The 12,674-nt window shown below is 58.3% G+C and overlaps 1 protein-coding gene across 2 annotated transcripts in view; it reads left to right on the top strand.

The window, feature by feature from the left end:
- Positions 1-3,987: 3,987 nt before the first annotated feature.
- The window catches only part of COG7 (component of oligomeric golgi complex 7), a 56,361-nt gene continuing 47,674 nt past the window's right edge, over positions 3,988-12,674 (top strand). For both annotated transcript variants that reach the window (XR_012641191.1, XM_074964936.1), the window contains exons 1-7: positions 3,988-4,121; positions 5,362-5,575; positions 7,277-7,425; positions 8,912-9,028; positions 9,219-9,387; positions 11,629-11,711; positions 12,482-12,604. Coding sequence is in view for 1 of the 2 variants with exons in the window: in XM_074964936.1 (XP_074821037.1) it covers positions 4,080-4,121; positions 5,362-5,575; positions 7,277-7,425; positions 8,912-9,028; positions 9,219-9,387; positions 11,629-11,711; positions 12,482-12,604 (897 nt within the window). In the remaining variant the exon portion in view is untranslated. The remainder of the gene's footprint in view (positions 4,122-5,361; positions 5,576-7,276; positions 7,426-8,911; positions 9,029-9,218; positions 9,388-11,628; positions 11,712-12,481; positions 12,605-12,674) is intronic.

Here is a 12,674-nt window from a genome sequence, read left to right as displayed (position 1 = left end):
TTAGTTTCTGCTCAGCGCTGCAGCTGTTCTTGTGCCACAGCACTGTCTGGTGGGAAAACGGCAGAACTGCAGCAGCGTTTTGGCAGAAACTTGTGACAATACGCACAGCTCACTGATCACGCGCGCCTGCAGCAGTGCAGAACTCCCCCGGGGTAAAAGTGCAAGTGTCTGGCCCCAGCCCGGCTTGTCGGCACACGGGTAAATGAGCCCCCAGAGAGGCAAAGTGCTGGCAAATACGTTCAGCCTCCCCCCATTTCTCAGCCAGTGGTCTCTGGCGGTGCGAATTACCCGGTGTCTTTGCGAGCCAGCACTGGGCGGATTCAGTCAAAGCCTTTGCCCACCACGGGCCGAGCGCGCAGCCCGGCCAGACAACAGGGGCGAGGGACTCGCTTTGCTGGGACCAGGGCGGCCAACGTCCTTCTCGCACAGAACCGGACACCCGGGTCCTGCCCCTCCCCCGAGGCCCCCCGGCATGCTGGGCGGGGAGGGGGCTCTGGGGTGGGGGCGGGGAGGGGGCACTGGGGGCAGGGGCTTCGGGAGGGGAGTTTTGGGGTGTGGAGGCGGTTGCACTCTGGGTGGGGAGGGGGCGCTGGGGGCAGGGTCGGGGGCTCCGGGAGGGGAGTTTGGGGGTGGGGAGGGGGCACTGGGGGCGGGGGCTCCGGGAGGGGAGTTTGGGGGTGTGGAGGCGGTTGCACTCTGGGCGGGCAGGGGGTGCTGGGGGCAGGGGCGGGGGCTCCGGGAGGGGAGTTTGGGGGTGGGGGGGCTCTGGGGGCGGGGGCTCCGGGAGGAGAGTTTGGGGGTGGGGGGGCTCTGGGGTGGGGGCGGGGGCTCCGGGAGGGGAGTTTGGGGGTGTGGAGGCGGTTGCACTCTGGGCGGGGGCTCCGGGAGGGGAGTTTGGGGGTGGGGGGGCTCTGGGGTGGGGGCGGGGAGGGGGCACTGGGGGCAGGGGCTCCGGGAGGGGAGTTTGGGGGTGCGGGGGCGGTTGCACTCTGGGTGGGGAGGGGGCGCTGGGGGCAGGGGCGGGGGCTCCGGGAGGGGAGTTTGGGGGTGGGGGGGGCTCTGGGGTGGGGGCGCTGGGGCAGGGGCTTCGGGAGGGGAGTTTGGGGGTGTGGAGGCGGTTGCACTCTGGGTGGGGAGGGGGCACTGGGGGCAGGGGCTCCAGGAGGGGAGTTTGGGAGTGGGGAGGGGGCGTTGGGGGCAGGGGCTTCGGGAGGGGAGTTTGGGGGTGTGGAGGCGGTTGCACTCTGGGTGGGGAGGGGGCGCTGGGGGCAGGGGCGGGGGCTCCGGGAGGGGAGTTTGGGGGTGTGGAGGGCTCTGGGGTGGGGGCGGGGAGGGGGCGCTGGGGGCGGGGGCTCCGGGAGGGGAGTTTGGGGGTGTGGAGGCGGTTGCACTCTGGGCGGGGAGGGGGCGCTGGGAGCAGGGGCGGGGGCTCCGGGAGGGGAGTTTGGGGGTGTGGAGGGCTCTGGGGTGGGGGCGGGGAGGGGGCGCGGGCTCCGGGAGGGGAGTTTGGGGGTGTGGAGGCGGTTGCACTCTGGGCGGGGGCTCCGGGAGGGGAGTTTGGGGGCGGGGGGGGGGCGTGGGCTCCGGGAGGGGAGTTTGGGGGTGTGGAGGCGGTTGCACTCTGGGCGGGGAGGCGGCGCTGGGGGCAGGGGCGGGCGCTCCGGGAGGGGAGTTTGGGGGTGGGGGGGCTCTGAGGTGGGGGCGGGGAGGGGGTGCTGGGGGCAGGGGCTCCGGGAGGGGAGTTTGGGGGTGTGGAGGCGGTTGCACTCTGGGCGGGGGCTCCGGGAGGGGAGTTTGGGGGTGGGGGGGCTCTGGGGTGGGGGCGGGGAGGGGGTGCTGGGGGCAGGGGCTCCGGGAGGGGAGTTTGGGGGTGTGGAGGCGGTTGCACTCTGGGCGGGGGCTCCGGGAGGGGAGTTTGGGGGTGGGGGGGCTCTGGGGTGGGGGCGGGGAGGGGGCGTGGGCTCCGGGAGGGGAGTTTGGGGGTGTGGAGGCGGTTGCACTCTGGGTGGGGAGGGGGCGCTGGGGGCAGGGGCGGGGGCTCCGGGAGGGGAGTTTGGGGGTGGGGGGGGCTCTGGGGTGGGGGCGGGGGCGCTGGGGCAGGGGCTTCGGGAGGGGAGTTTGGGGGTGTGGAGGCGGTTGCACTCTGCGTGGGGAGGGGGCGCTGGGGGCAGGGGCTCCAGGAGGGGAGTTTGGGAGTGGGGAGGGGGCGCTGGGGGCAGGGGCTTCGGGAGGGGAGTTTGGGGGTGTGGAGGTGGTTGCACTCTGGGTGGGGAGGGGGCGCTGGGGGCAGGGGCGGGGGCTCCGGGAGGGGAGTTTGGGGGTGTGGAGGGCTCTGGGGTGGGGGCGGGGAGGGGGCGCGGGCTCCGGGAGGGGAGTTTGGGGGTGTGGAGGCGGTTGCACTCTGGGCGGGGGCTCCGGGAGGGGAGTTTGGGGGCGGGGGGGGGGGCGTGGGCTCCGGGAGGGGAGTTTGGGGGTGTGGAGGCGGTTGCACTCTGGGCGGGGAGGCGGCGCTGGGGGCAGGGGCGGGGGCTCCGGGAGGGGAGTTTGGGGGTGTGGAGGGCTCTGGGGTGGGGGCGGGGAGGGGGCGCTGGGGGCGGGCGCTCCGGGAGGGGAGTTTGGGGGTGTGGAGGCGGTTGCACTCTGGGCGGGGGCTCCGGGAGGGGAGTTTGGGGGTGGGGGGCTCTGGGGTGGGGGCGGGGAGGGGGTGCTGGGGGCAGGGGCTCCGGGAGGGGAGTTTGGGGGTGTGGAGGCGGTTGCACTCTGGGCGGGGGCTCCGGGAGGGGAGTTTGGGGGTGGGGGGGCTCTGGGGTGGGGGCAGGGAGGGGGCGTGGGCTCCGGGAGGGGAGTTTGGGGGTGTGGAGGCGGTTGCACTCTGGGTGGGGAGGGGGCGCTGGGGGCAGCGGCTCCGGGAGGGGAGTTTGGGGGTGGGGGGGGCTCTGGGGTGGGGGCGGGGGCGCTGGGGCAGGGGCTTCGGGAGGGGATTTTGGGGGTGTGGAGGCGGTTGCACTCTGGGTGGGGAGGGGGCGCTGGGGGCAGGGGCTCCAGGAGGGGAGTTTGGGAGTGGGGAGGGGGCGCTGGGGGCAGGGGCTTCGGGAGGGGAGTTTGGGGGTGTGGAGGCGGTTGCACTCTGGGTGGGGAGGGGGCGCTGGGGGCAGGGGCGGGGGCTCCGGGAGGGGAGTTTGGGGGTGTGGAGGGCTCTGGGGTGGGGGCGGGGAGGGGGCGCTGGGGGCGGGGGCTCCGGGAGGGGAGTTTGGGGGTGTGGAGGCGGTTGCACTCTGGGCGGGGACTCTGGGGTGGGGGCGGGGAGGGGGCGCTGGGGGCAGGGGCTCCGGGAGGGGAGTTTGGGGGTGGGGGCGGCTCTGGGGTGGGGTCGGGGGCGCTGGGGGCGGGCGCTCCGGGAGGGGAGTTTGGGGGTGGGGGGGCTCTGGGGTGGGGGCGGGGAGGGGGCGTGGGCTCCGGGAGGGGAGTTTGGGGGTGGGGGGGCTCTGGGGTGGGGGCGGGGAGGGGGCGTGGGCTCCGGGAGGGGAGTTTGGGGGTGTGGAGGCGGTTGCACTCTGGGCGGGGGCTCCGGGAGGGGAGTTTCGGGGTGGGGGCGGCTCTGGGGTGGGGGCGGGGGCGCTGGGGGCGGGGGCTCCGGGAGGGGAGTTTGGGGGTGGGGGGGCTCTGGGGTGGGGGTGGGGGCGGGGGCTCCGGGAGGGGAGTTTGGGGGTGGGGGGGCTCTGGGGTGGGGGTGGGGGCGGGGGCGCTGGGAGCGGGGGCTCCGGGAGGGGAGTTTGGGGGTGGGGGGGTGGTTGCCATGGCTCCCAGGAAGCAGCCACCAGGTCCCTGCAGCCCCGCGGCGCCCAGTCCGCCAGGGAGGTGCCTCGCGCCGCACCCGGCGGCCGTTGGCTCCGCCCCTACAGCTCCCATTGGTCCTGGCCAATGGGCGCGGCGGAGCCGACTCCCCCGCTGCACCGCCAGCGCCGGTTGCTGGGCCGCGACGGTGGCTGGGTGGGGCCGATCGCAGGGCCGCTGGGTACGGTGGCCGGCGGGGACCGGCACCTGGCGTTTCCCGGCAATCTCTGCGCCCTGGGTTGTTCATGACCCAACCAAGATGGCCGCCGCCGCCGCCTGGGGAGACGGTGAGTCTGGGGCGTCCCCTCCCCCAGAGCCGGCCTCCTGCTCCCCGGGGCCTTGCGTGGGCCGGGGGCGTCTGTCCCGCGTGGGGCCGCGCCGCTGTGACTCCAGCGCCCCCTCCCAGTTAGCCGGCCCAGGCGGGGCAGTGCGGGGCTCGGGCCGGGGGAGGGGGGGCGGCGAGACCAGGGGGTCGCGGGGCTCGGGCCGGGGGAGGGGGGGCGGCGAGACCAGGGGGTCGCGGGGCTCGGGCCGGGGGAGGGGGGGCGGCGAGACCAGGGGGTCGCGGGGCTCGGGCCGGGGGAGGGGGGGCGGCGAGACCAGGGGGTCGCGGGGCTCGGGCCGGGGGAGGGGGGGCGGCGAGACCAGGGGGTCGCGGGGCTCGGGCCGGGGGAGGGGGGGCGGCGAGACCAGGGGGTCGCGGGGCTCGGGCCGGGGGAGGGGGGGCAGCGAGACCAGGGGTCGCGGGGCTCGGGCCGGGGGAGAGGGGGCGGCGAGAGCAGGGGCCGTTGGGGGTGGGGGGGCAGCGAGACCAGGGGTCGCGGGGCTCGGGCCGGGGAGGTGGCGGCGAGACCAGGGGGCTGTTGGGGGAGCGGGGGCAGCGAGACCAGGGGGTCGCAGGGCTTGGGCCGGGGGAGCGGGGTCAGCGAGACCAGGGGGTCGCAGGCTTCGGGCCGGGGGAGGGGGGGCAGCGAGACCAGGGGTCGCGGGGCTCGGGCCGGGGGAGGGGGGGCAGCGAGACCAGGGGTCGTGGGGCTCGGGCCGGGGGAGGGGGGTGGCGAGAGCAGGGGCCGTTGGGGGGTGGGGGGGCAGCGAGACCAGGGGTCGCGGGGCTCGGGCCGGGGGATGGGGGGCGGCGAGACCAGGGGCTGTTGGGGGAGCGGGGGCAGCGAGACCAGGGGGTCGCAGGGCTCGGGCCGGGGGAGGCGGGGTGGCGAGACCAGGGGGCTGTTGGGGGAGCGGGGGCAGCGAGACCAGGGGGTCGCAGGGCTCGGGCTGGGGGAGGCGGGGTGGCGAGACCAGGGGGTCGCGGGGCTCGGGCCGGGGGAGGGAGGGCGGGCGGGCGGTGAGACCAGGGGGCCGCTGGGGGAGGGGCGGGGGGGCGGTGAGACCAGGGGGCCGCGGGGGGGGGCAGCCTGTTGTGCGGCGCTGCCCCCGGGCGGAGCGGGGGTTGGCGAGAAGAGGGGGCCCCTGAGGTTGCGATCAGCCCCTCTGAGCACTGCCCCCCTCCCACCCGCCCGTGGGTAGGAGCCTGGCTCTGAGCTTGGTGGCAGAGCAGCCCCGGCGCCCGGGATGGATTTCTCCAAGTTCCTGGCTGATGACTTCGAGGTGAAGCGCTGGGTGAACGGAGCCTTCCGGGCTGTGCAGCAGCAGGATGCCCCCGGCAAAGTGGACGCCCACGCAGCGACCTTGGTGATGAAGTTACAGCTCTTCATCCAGGAGGTCAACAATGCCGTGGAAGGTGCCGCCTTGTGTCTCCTTGCGCTTGGGAGCGGATGTTGTGACTGTGTGGGCAGGGGATGGTGCTCGCTGCCGCCAGGGCTGGTCCCGGTGTAGTGCAGCAAAGTGCTCTCCGTGGTACTGTGCTACTTGCAGTGTACGGAGCGTGCAAAAAACCAGAACATCACGCTGGGATGTCCTCTCTACGCTGTGCTGACATTGCTACACGTAGAATTGCACGTGTACTGTATCAGAGTAGCAGCCGTGTTAGTCTGTATTCGCAAAAAGAAAAGGAGGACTTGTGGCACCTTAGAGACCTTAGAGAAGTGAGCTGTAGCTCACGAAAGCTTATGCTCAAATAAATTGGTTAGTCTCTAAGGTGCCACAAGTCCTCCTTTTCTTTTTATGTGTACTGTAGTGCAAGTAACTGCTACCCGTAGGCATTTGCTACATCAGGTAGCAGCTTACTACAATAGTAGTTTCCTACAATCCATCACGTATCAGTAACTGCTACCAGTAGCACATTCCTACGCGGAGCAGTTTAATACAGTACACCGGCACCTGCTTTGCAAGCTTCCTCCTGGAGCGCTGCCAGCAGACACCCAGTGCTGAGTCGAACTGGTTGGCAATTTTCCCACCATTTTTCTCTCTCAAAAAACATTGATTCATGGAACCCCCAATTGCTTGTGAGACGGGGTCGGTTTTGACAAATCTCCCAATTTGAAAAATTGTAAATTATTTTTTGAAATTGTTGAAACATTCCATTTTGATATTTTTGAAACCAAAAAGTTTTGTTTTTAAATTTGAACAACTTTTCATTTTAAAATGTTAATTTATACTAAAAAGAAGTTTTTCTTTAAAAAAAAAAAAAAAAAAAAAGTCAATATTGAAATGAAATGTTTTGATTGACCTGACCCATTTTTGTGTGTGTTGGGTTTTTTTTAGATTATTAGTTTGAGGATTTTGACTTTTTGTGCTTGATTTGGAATAGGAAAAAAAATTGAAGTTTTGAAAACTCTTGCAGAATGAGAGAACCTTTTCCCGCTCATTTCTGTCCTGACCTGCAGCATCTTCTGGTATTCCAGCCCAATTGTTCTTCTCTCTTCTGCTCTCCTACCAGTCCCCCCACCAGCATTGCTTTACATGCTTTGTCCTTAGTATTATTTATATGTGATGATAGGCACTTGCCAAACTCTTGGAGGATTGTCCCTAATATGCAGCATGCCCTGCTATTCCAGATCTGGAAGATCTTATTAAATATACAGTAGAACCTCAGAGTTATGAACTAACCAGTCAACCACACACCTCATTTGGAACCAGAAGTATGCAATCAGGCAGCAGCAGAGACACCGCCCCTTCCATCCCCCCCCCAAAAAAACCCCAACCAAAAGCCAGTACAGTACTGTGTTAAATGTAAACTAGTAAAAAACAAAAACAAAAAAGGAAAGCAGCTTTTTTCTTCTGCATAGGAAAGTTTGAAAGCTGTATTAAGTCAATGTTCAGTTGTAAACTTTTGAAAGAACAACCCTAACGCTTTGTTCCGAGTTCTGAACATTTCAGAGTTACGAAGAGCCTCCATTCCCGAGGTGTTTTGTAACTCTGAGGTTCTGCTGTAGCTTGAATGCAGCAATGAAGACTTGTTGGACACCATGCTCCTTGCCAAGTTTCTTCTTCTGTGTGAGGGTTGAGTCCCTTGTCGTTCCATTGCTATTTGTTTCTGCAGAAACAAGCCACCAGGCGCTCCAGAACATGCCCAGAGTCTTGCGGGATGTGGAAGCCTTGAAACAAGAGGCAACTTTCCTGAAGGAACAAATGGTCCTTGTTAAGGAGGACATTAAGAAATTTGAAGAGGACACAGCTCAGTCAATGCAGGTAACTTCTCTCATCACTAAATATTTGACTCTGATTTCCAGATTTGCTGTAGCTGCCAAAGTTACTGATGTTGAGTGAACTTGAAGACTGTCTGTTTCGGTTTGTGCAATTCCAGGGGGCTCTGTTAGCTCTCTGCAGCAGCTTGAGCTCTGGTAGATGCTGACAGGTAAGGGAGCCTGATTTCCTGCTCTGATGTTGTGTCCTTTTAAAATTGCTACTGTGATCCTGTTACACTTCAGCAAGTTCTGAGGCTATGAGATCCTAGATGCAAGGAATCTCTATGCTTTTTTCAAGCAGAACAGTCACTGAAAACTCCTACAGTCTGGTAGCTTCTCTGAACTACAGTCTGATTGTACTAGGGTTCAGCAGTTTGATACCCTGTGGGCTGCTTCAGATTTCTGGTACTTTTGTGAGGAAGTAAAAAGTTCTGGAGATGCTGACTTTCCTTATTGTGAATGAATGATTGCACTTATTGAATTGAAGAACTAATAGAAGTGTCTAGTGCAGGACGTAGCATGAGCAGGCACAATGCAAACTTCCCTACAGATTGTACCTTGGTTCTGGGCTGCAGCACCCCTGATATTAGAGTCCAAAGCCTCTTTTAAGCAGCGAATGATGCTGTATGGTGGTTTTGTGTGTGGACAGATGGAAGACTAGGTTGACATCCCGAAAACCATTTTCCTTGTTAACTCAGCCATGCATTCTGTGCTCAGAAGTGAAAAGCTTGTGCAGTACCCCCACCTCACCACCAAGGCATAGATGTTCGCAACCCAGACTAGAGCTAGCTCTGATCAGACCTGTCAAGAGCTGATAACTCTCCTCATGTGAGTGATCCAACTTTCATGACAGGCAGCAAGATGCAAAAGCCTTGATTGTGTGAGCTTATTGGTGGTGGTGGTGTTGTGTTAATACCATGCTATAGAGTTGCTTTGCATTTTCCAGACAAAATAGACGCTGATTATATTGAATCCCGAATCCAAACCAGTTTATAGGTGTGCTTGTTTTCTTGTGAAATTTCAGGAGTGAGCTGCTCAAGCAGAGGGGTTGATGGTTTACTCACAGTACTGCAGATCTTTGTTGAACTGTTTTGCAAGTTGTTCCTGCAGCTTTGGCTGTCATCAGAGCCCAGCCCCCTTCCCCTCAGATCACATAGCCATATTATTGTTTAGAGTTGTGTGTTGACCCTGAATAAAAGCAACGTTCCTCATTATGTACTCAAATTTCTACTGATGATGCTCATCAGCTGGTTCAACTTTAAAATTGATTTAAATTTCTTCAGCTCTTTGGAGAGATTATCCACTTCTGTGTAAACCCCTAAAATTGATTTTAGCCAACTTCCTCCTGAAATTGTTATCACCCAGTTTCTTAAACACAAATATAGCAGAAATAACCCTCTCCTCCCCACCCCACCTTACTCCCCACCAAGTGAAGCAACTTGCACATTTGTCCCCAATTCTGATGGGCAGCAGTTTCATCTCTGTTTCAGGTTCTTGTGGAACTTGATCGAGTGAAATCCAGAATGCAGCTGGCTGCTGAGTCCCTCCAGGAAGCAGACAAGTGGAGCACACTGAGTGCAGATATTGAGGAAACTTTTAAAACACAAGTAGGTACCTGCTTGAAAAAGACAAAGGCATGAAAACTGTCAATTATAAAGAAACCAAATTTAAATAAGAGTCCTTTCAGATCACTTTTCAAAAGGAAATATGCCTCTGCTTCCCAGATGTCACTGTGGAGCTTAGGACTTGGCATTTTTGATATTGTGTTAACAAACCCCTAACTTCCTTTGGTGGCAGGATGTGTCTGTGATCTCTGCCAAGTTAACAAGTATGCAGAACAGCCTGGCGATGCTTGTGGACACTCTGGACTACTCTGAGAAATGTGTGCACCTAGAGGCTCTGAAGAACCGGCTAGAGGCCATGGCCAGCCCCCAGATTGTGGCCACCTTCAATGCTCAGACCGTAGGTCAGTACAGCTCTGTTTCCCCTTGTCTTCAGCGTAGATGTATTTATATGTAGGTGCTGCCTTCATCAGGAGAGTGAGGCATGGTGCTCTGAATAGCATGCTTTCAGCCTCTTAGCTGTTGTTGGAGCCGCCTTTGCAGTGGACTGGCAGGTGGGGCAAGGTAGGGAGCAGGAGCACCATTCTGCCAAGCCTTGTACACCTCCCACCACCTCTCCTATTTAATATGTCCTTTCTTCATTTCTGTCTCTGTTCTTTTTTCTTTCTTGTCTTTTGTCCTCTGTTTCTGTTTGTGTTTTGGGGTTTGCTCACCAGAAAGCTAAATGCTGCCTGGGGTTGGGTGTGTATCCATTGGGTCTCTCTGGGGCTGGGTTATGTGCCCTTTCTTGGCAGAACCAAACAAAAAGAGATGGATGGGACAGCAGCCTGCAGCCCAGTACGTGTTGGATGCTCCGATAGCCTGCAACCCTACTTTCCACCCCTGGATTTTTGGGTTTTTGGTCTGCCCTTGCTCCCTTTCCCTACCATTACACAGTTTATTAGTATTTCGGTAGCACCTAGAGGCCTCCATAAGGATCATGCTGCTGTGCTGCACAAACACAGACTGAGACAGTCCATGCCCCAACGAGCTTATTTTCTAATTTAAGACAAGATGCAGTGAGTGAGACAAGCAGAGGGAGGAAGGAAAAGGTTAATATGAACGATTTATGTTTGTGTTCTCTTTCACACTCTTCCTCCTTTACTCCTCTCTTTGCTTTTCTCTTCTCATTTCCCTTCACTCTCTTTCTGGTTTTCCAGTCTATCACACTGACTCTGCTTCCTTAGGTTCTGCACCCATCTGTCTCAGTATGTGTGTCTATCTTGTTGCTGCTCTTGGGCTGTATGGCCCTTTTGCAGGCAGATGCAGGGGACCCAGTGATGTTTGAGAATGTTTTCTCCCACCTACAAGGAGAGAGCCTCATAGAAGTTGCATGATACTGTGATGAGTTCTTTAGGTATGCCATGTAGCTGTGGTAGGAAACTGACAGCAGGTGGCGCTTCTGTACTGGACATGGGTCCATTGATTCTCTTAGTTATTCAAGATGTTCTGGCTCACTTTGCGATAAATGCAGCCCTGAGTCTATTCTCTTTCTAATATTTCCTCCGGAGCAGCTGGCAAACACACTTTTTCTTTCTGTTGATAGTATTTCACATGTTCTTCTGAGTTCTTGCTTAGATCTGACCCTGTAGATAGGAACACAGGACAACAAATTTCAGAGTAGCAGCTGTGTTAGTCTGTATTCGCAAAAAGAAAAGGAGGACTTGTGGCACCTTAGAGACTAACAAATTCATTTGAGCATAAGCTTTCGTGAGCTACAGCTCACTTCATCAGATGCATCCTTCATTTCATCCGATGAAGTGAGCTGTAGCTCACGAAAGCTTATGCTCAAATGAATTTGTTAGTCTCTAAAGTGCCACAAGTCCTCCTTTTCTTTTTTTAGGACAACAAATGTGTCCCTGGGGTGGGGTGGTGGTGGTGGGAGGCACTGTTCTCTCCCTTGTACTGCTCTAGAGCAACCCTAGTTACTTGCTGTGTGTCAGATTTACAGGAAGCCACTTGGGCCCTGCCAGCAAACCAGAAACAAGTTCCTAAATACGTCATTACTAACATCTCTGAACCCAGGTGTGTTTTGTAGACAAAGCCTTCCCCACTGCTCCAGTAATGCAAAGGGAGCAGGGAGACTTTCAGGTTGTGAGTAAGCGGTAGCTGGGTAATTTAGTCAAGGTGAAGGAAACAGCTAGTTGTGGTCCTGGCACCTGGGGGTGAGGAAGGCAAAACTGAAGAGTGCAGTTTGGATCTACTGACACGTTCTCTGGTCTGGAGGGCACTAGCTCTGTCTGAAAAAAGCATCATGTCTTTAGGGGACTCAGTACTATTACAGGGGGTCTGGAGTTAGAAATGTTTTCCCAAGGGAAGTTAAAAACTCTTCCATCATCACTTTACCCACTCTGGAATTTCTGTGGCCATGGATTCAGAGGCAGCTGCCCTCCTAAGTGAAGGGAAAGGAACACAGGGAGGTCTTGTCACTTTCTTGACATATTGTGGTTCTACATCCCACACACACTGTATCCAGGCTCTTTTCCAAACTGAAGAGGATGGATTTTCCTGCTTAGTCCAGAAGACTTGTTTTGCTCAGGACAGTATCTCTGTCACACAAGTTAGGGGGTGACCTGTTAACTAATGTTCTGTGTTGTTGTATTTAGACCAGGCAAAAGTGTTTGTGAAAGTCTTCACTGAAATTGATCGGATGCCCCAGCTCCTGGCTTATTACTACAAATGTCACAAGGTATCTAGTCTCTGTCATGGTCACATTTTAATTTGGGGGAGAGAAATGTGGAGTAGTTCCTTGGTTTAGCCTATAGGGGGGGCTGCCACTCTGGTCATCTCACTTGTCCAATTTAAACTGAGGATGGCGCTTGTTCTCTTCCACGTTTCATCTGCTTGAATCTTTTCCTGGATGTGATTACTCCGCACATGGGGGTTTGGGGAATAACTCTCCACAGGAGTCTTCCTGTGCCTTCCTACAGCAGCTAGTAGGCCAAATGAAAAATGTAATTGTGCATCCCAAAGGGTTTCCCTCTGTGCCCTGAGAAGGTGTTTGGTTGTTGCTTTTTCCTTCCTTTATGATCTCTGGTTGTTTATTAAACGTTATTATAACTTGCTGCTGCTGAATTATGGAAACTCTCTTCAGATGGGATTGGAATTCTGGATGTTCATTGACCTTAACCTGATCCTCCAAAGCCCTATTAGCAGTGGGCCTTGTGAGGATTAGCTTCAGAGCTGGGGCCTGCCAAATATTTCAACTGTTATGGGGTGGTATTGGTTTCAGTCTCATTTATGAGCAAAATACCAAGGTTAATTAAATCTTTGTATAAGCCAAGAAGCCTTTAGCTTAACGTTTTAAAGTCTGAGTCCTCTTGGATGCTGAATGATTGCATGGCCGTACATTCAAATCTGAGGGGTGCTGCCTTTGTGTAGAAGCAGTTTCCCTAGGACATGTCTCTGAGTTAACAAGGCCCAATTCTGTAGCATGAGTGACTTTTATTACCCCTGCAGGTGCAGCTGGTGACAGTCTGGCAGGATCTTTGTCAAAGTGACTTAAGTTTAAATCGGCAGCTGACTGAACTGTATGATACTCTGCTTGGAACATGGCACTCGCAACTCCAGTGGGTCATGCAGGTACTGTTACTGTCAGTTAACAACATCAGTGCAATGCATGGGAACACAGACTGCAAATTCCCATAAGGCT

The sequence above is a fragment of the Natator depressus genome, chromosome 10 (assembly GCF_965152275.1).
Source record: "Natator depressus isolate rNatDep1 chromosome 10, rNatDep2.hap1, whole genome shotgun sequence".
Classification (NCBI taxonomy): Eukaryota; Metazoa; Chordata; order Testudines; family Cheloniidae; genus Natator; species Natator depressus.
This window is presented reverse-complemented; position numbering and strand designations above follow the sequence as displayed.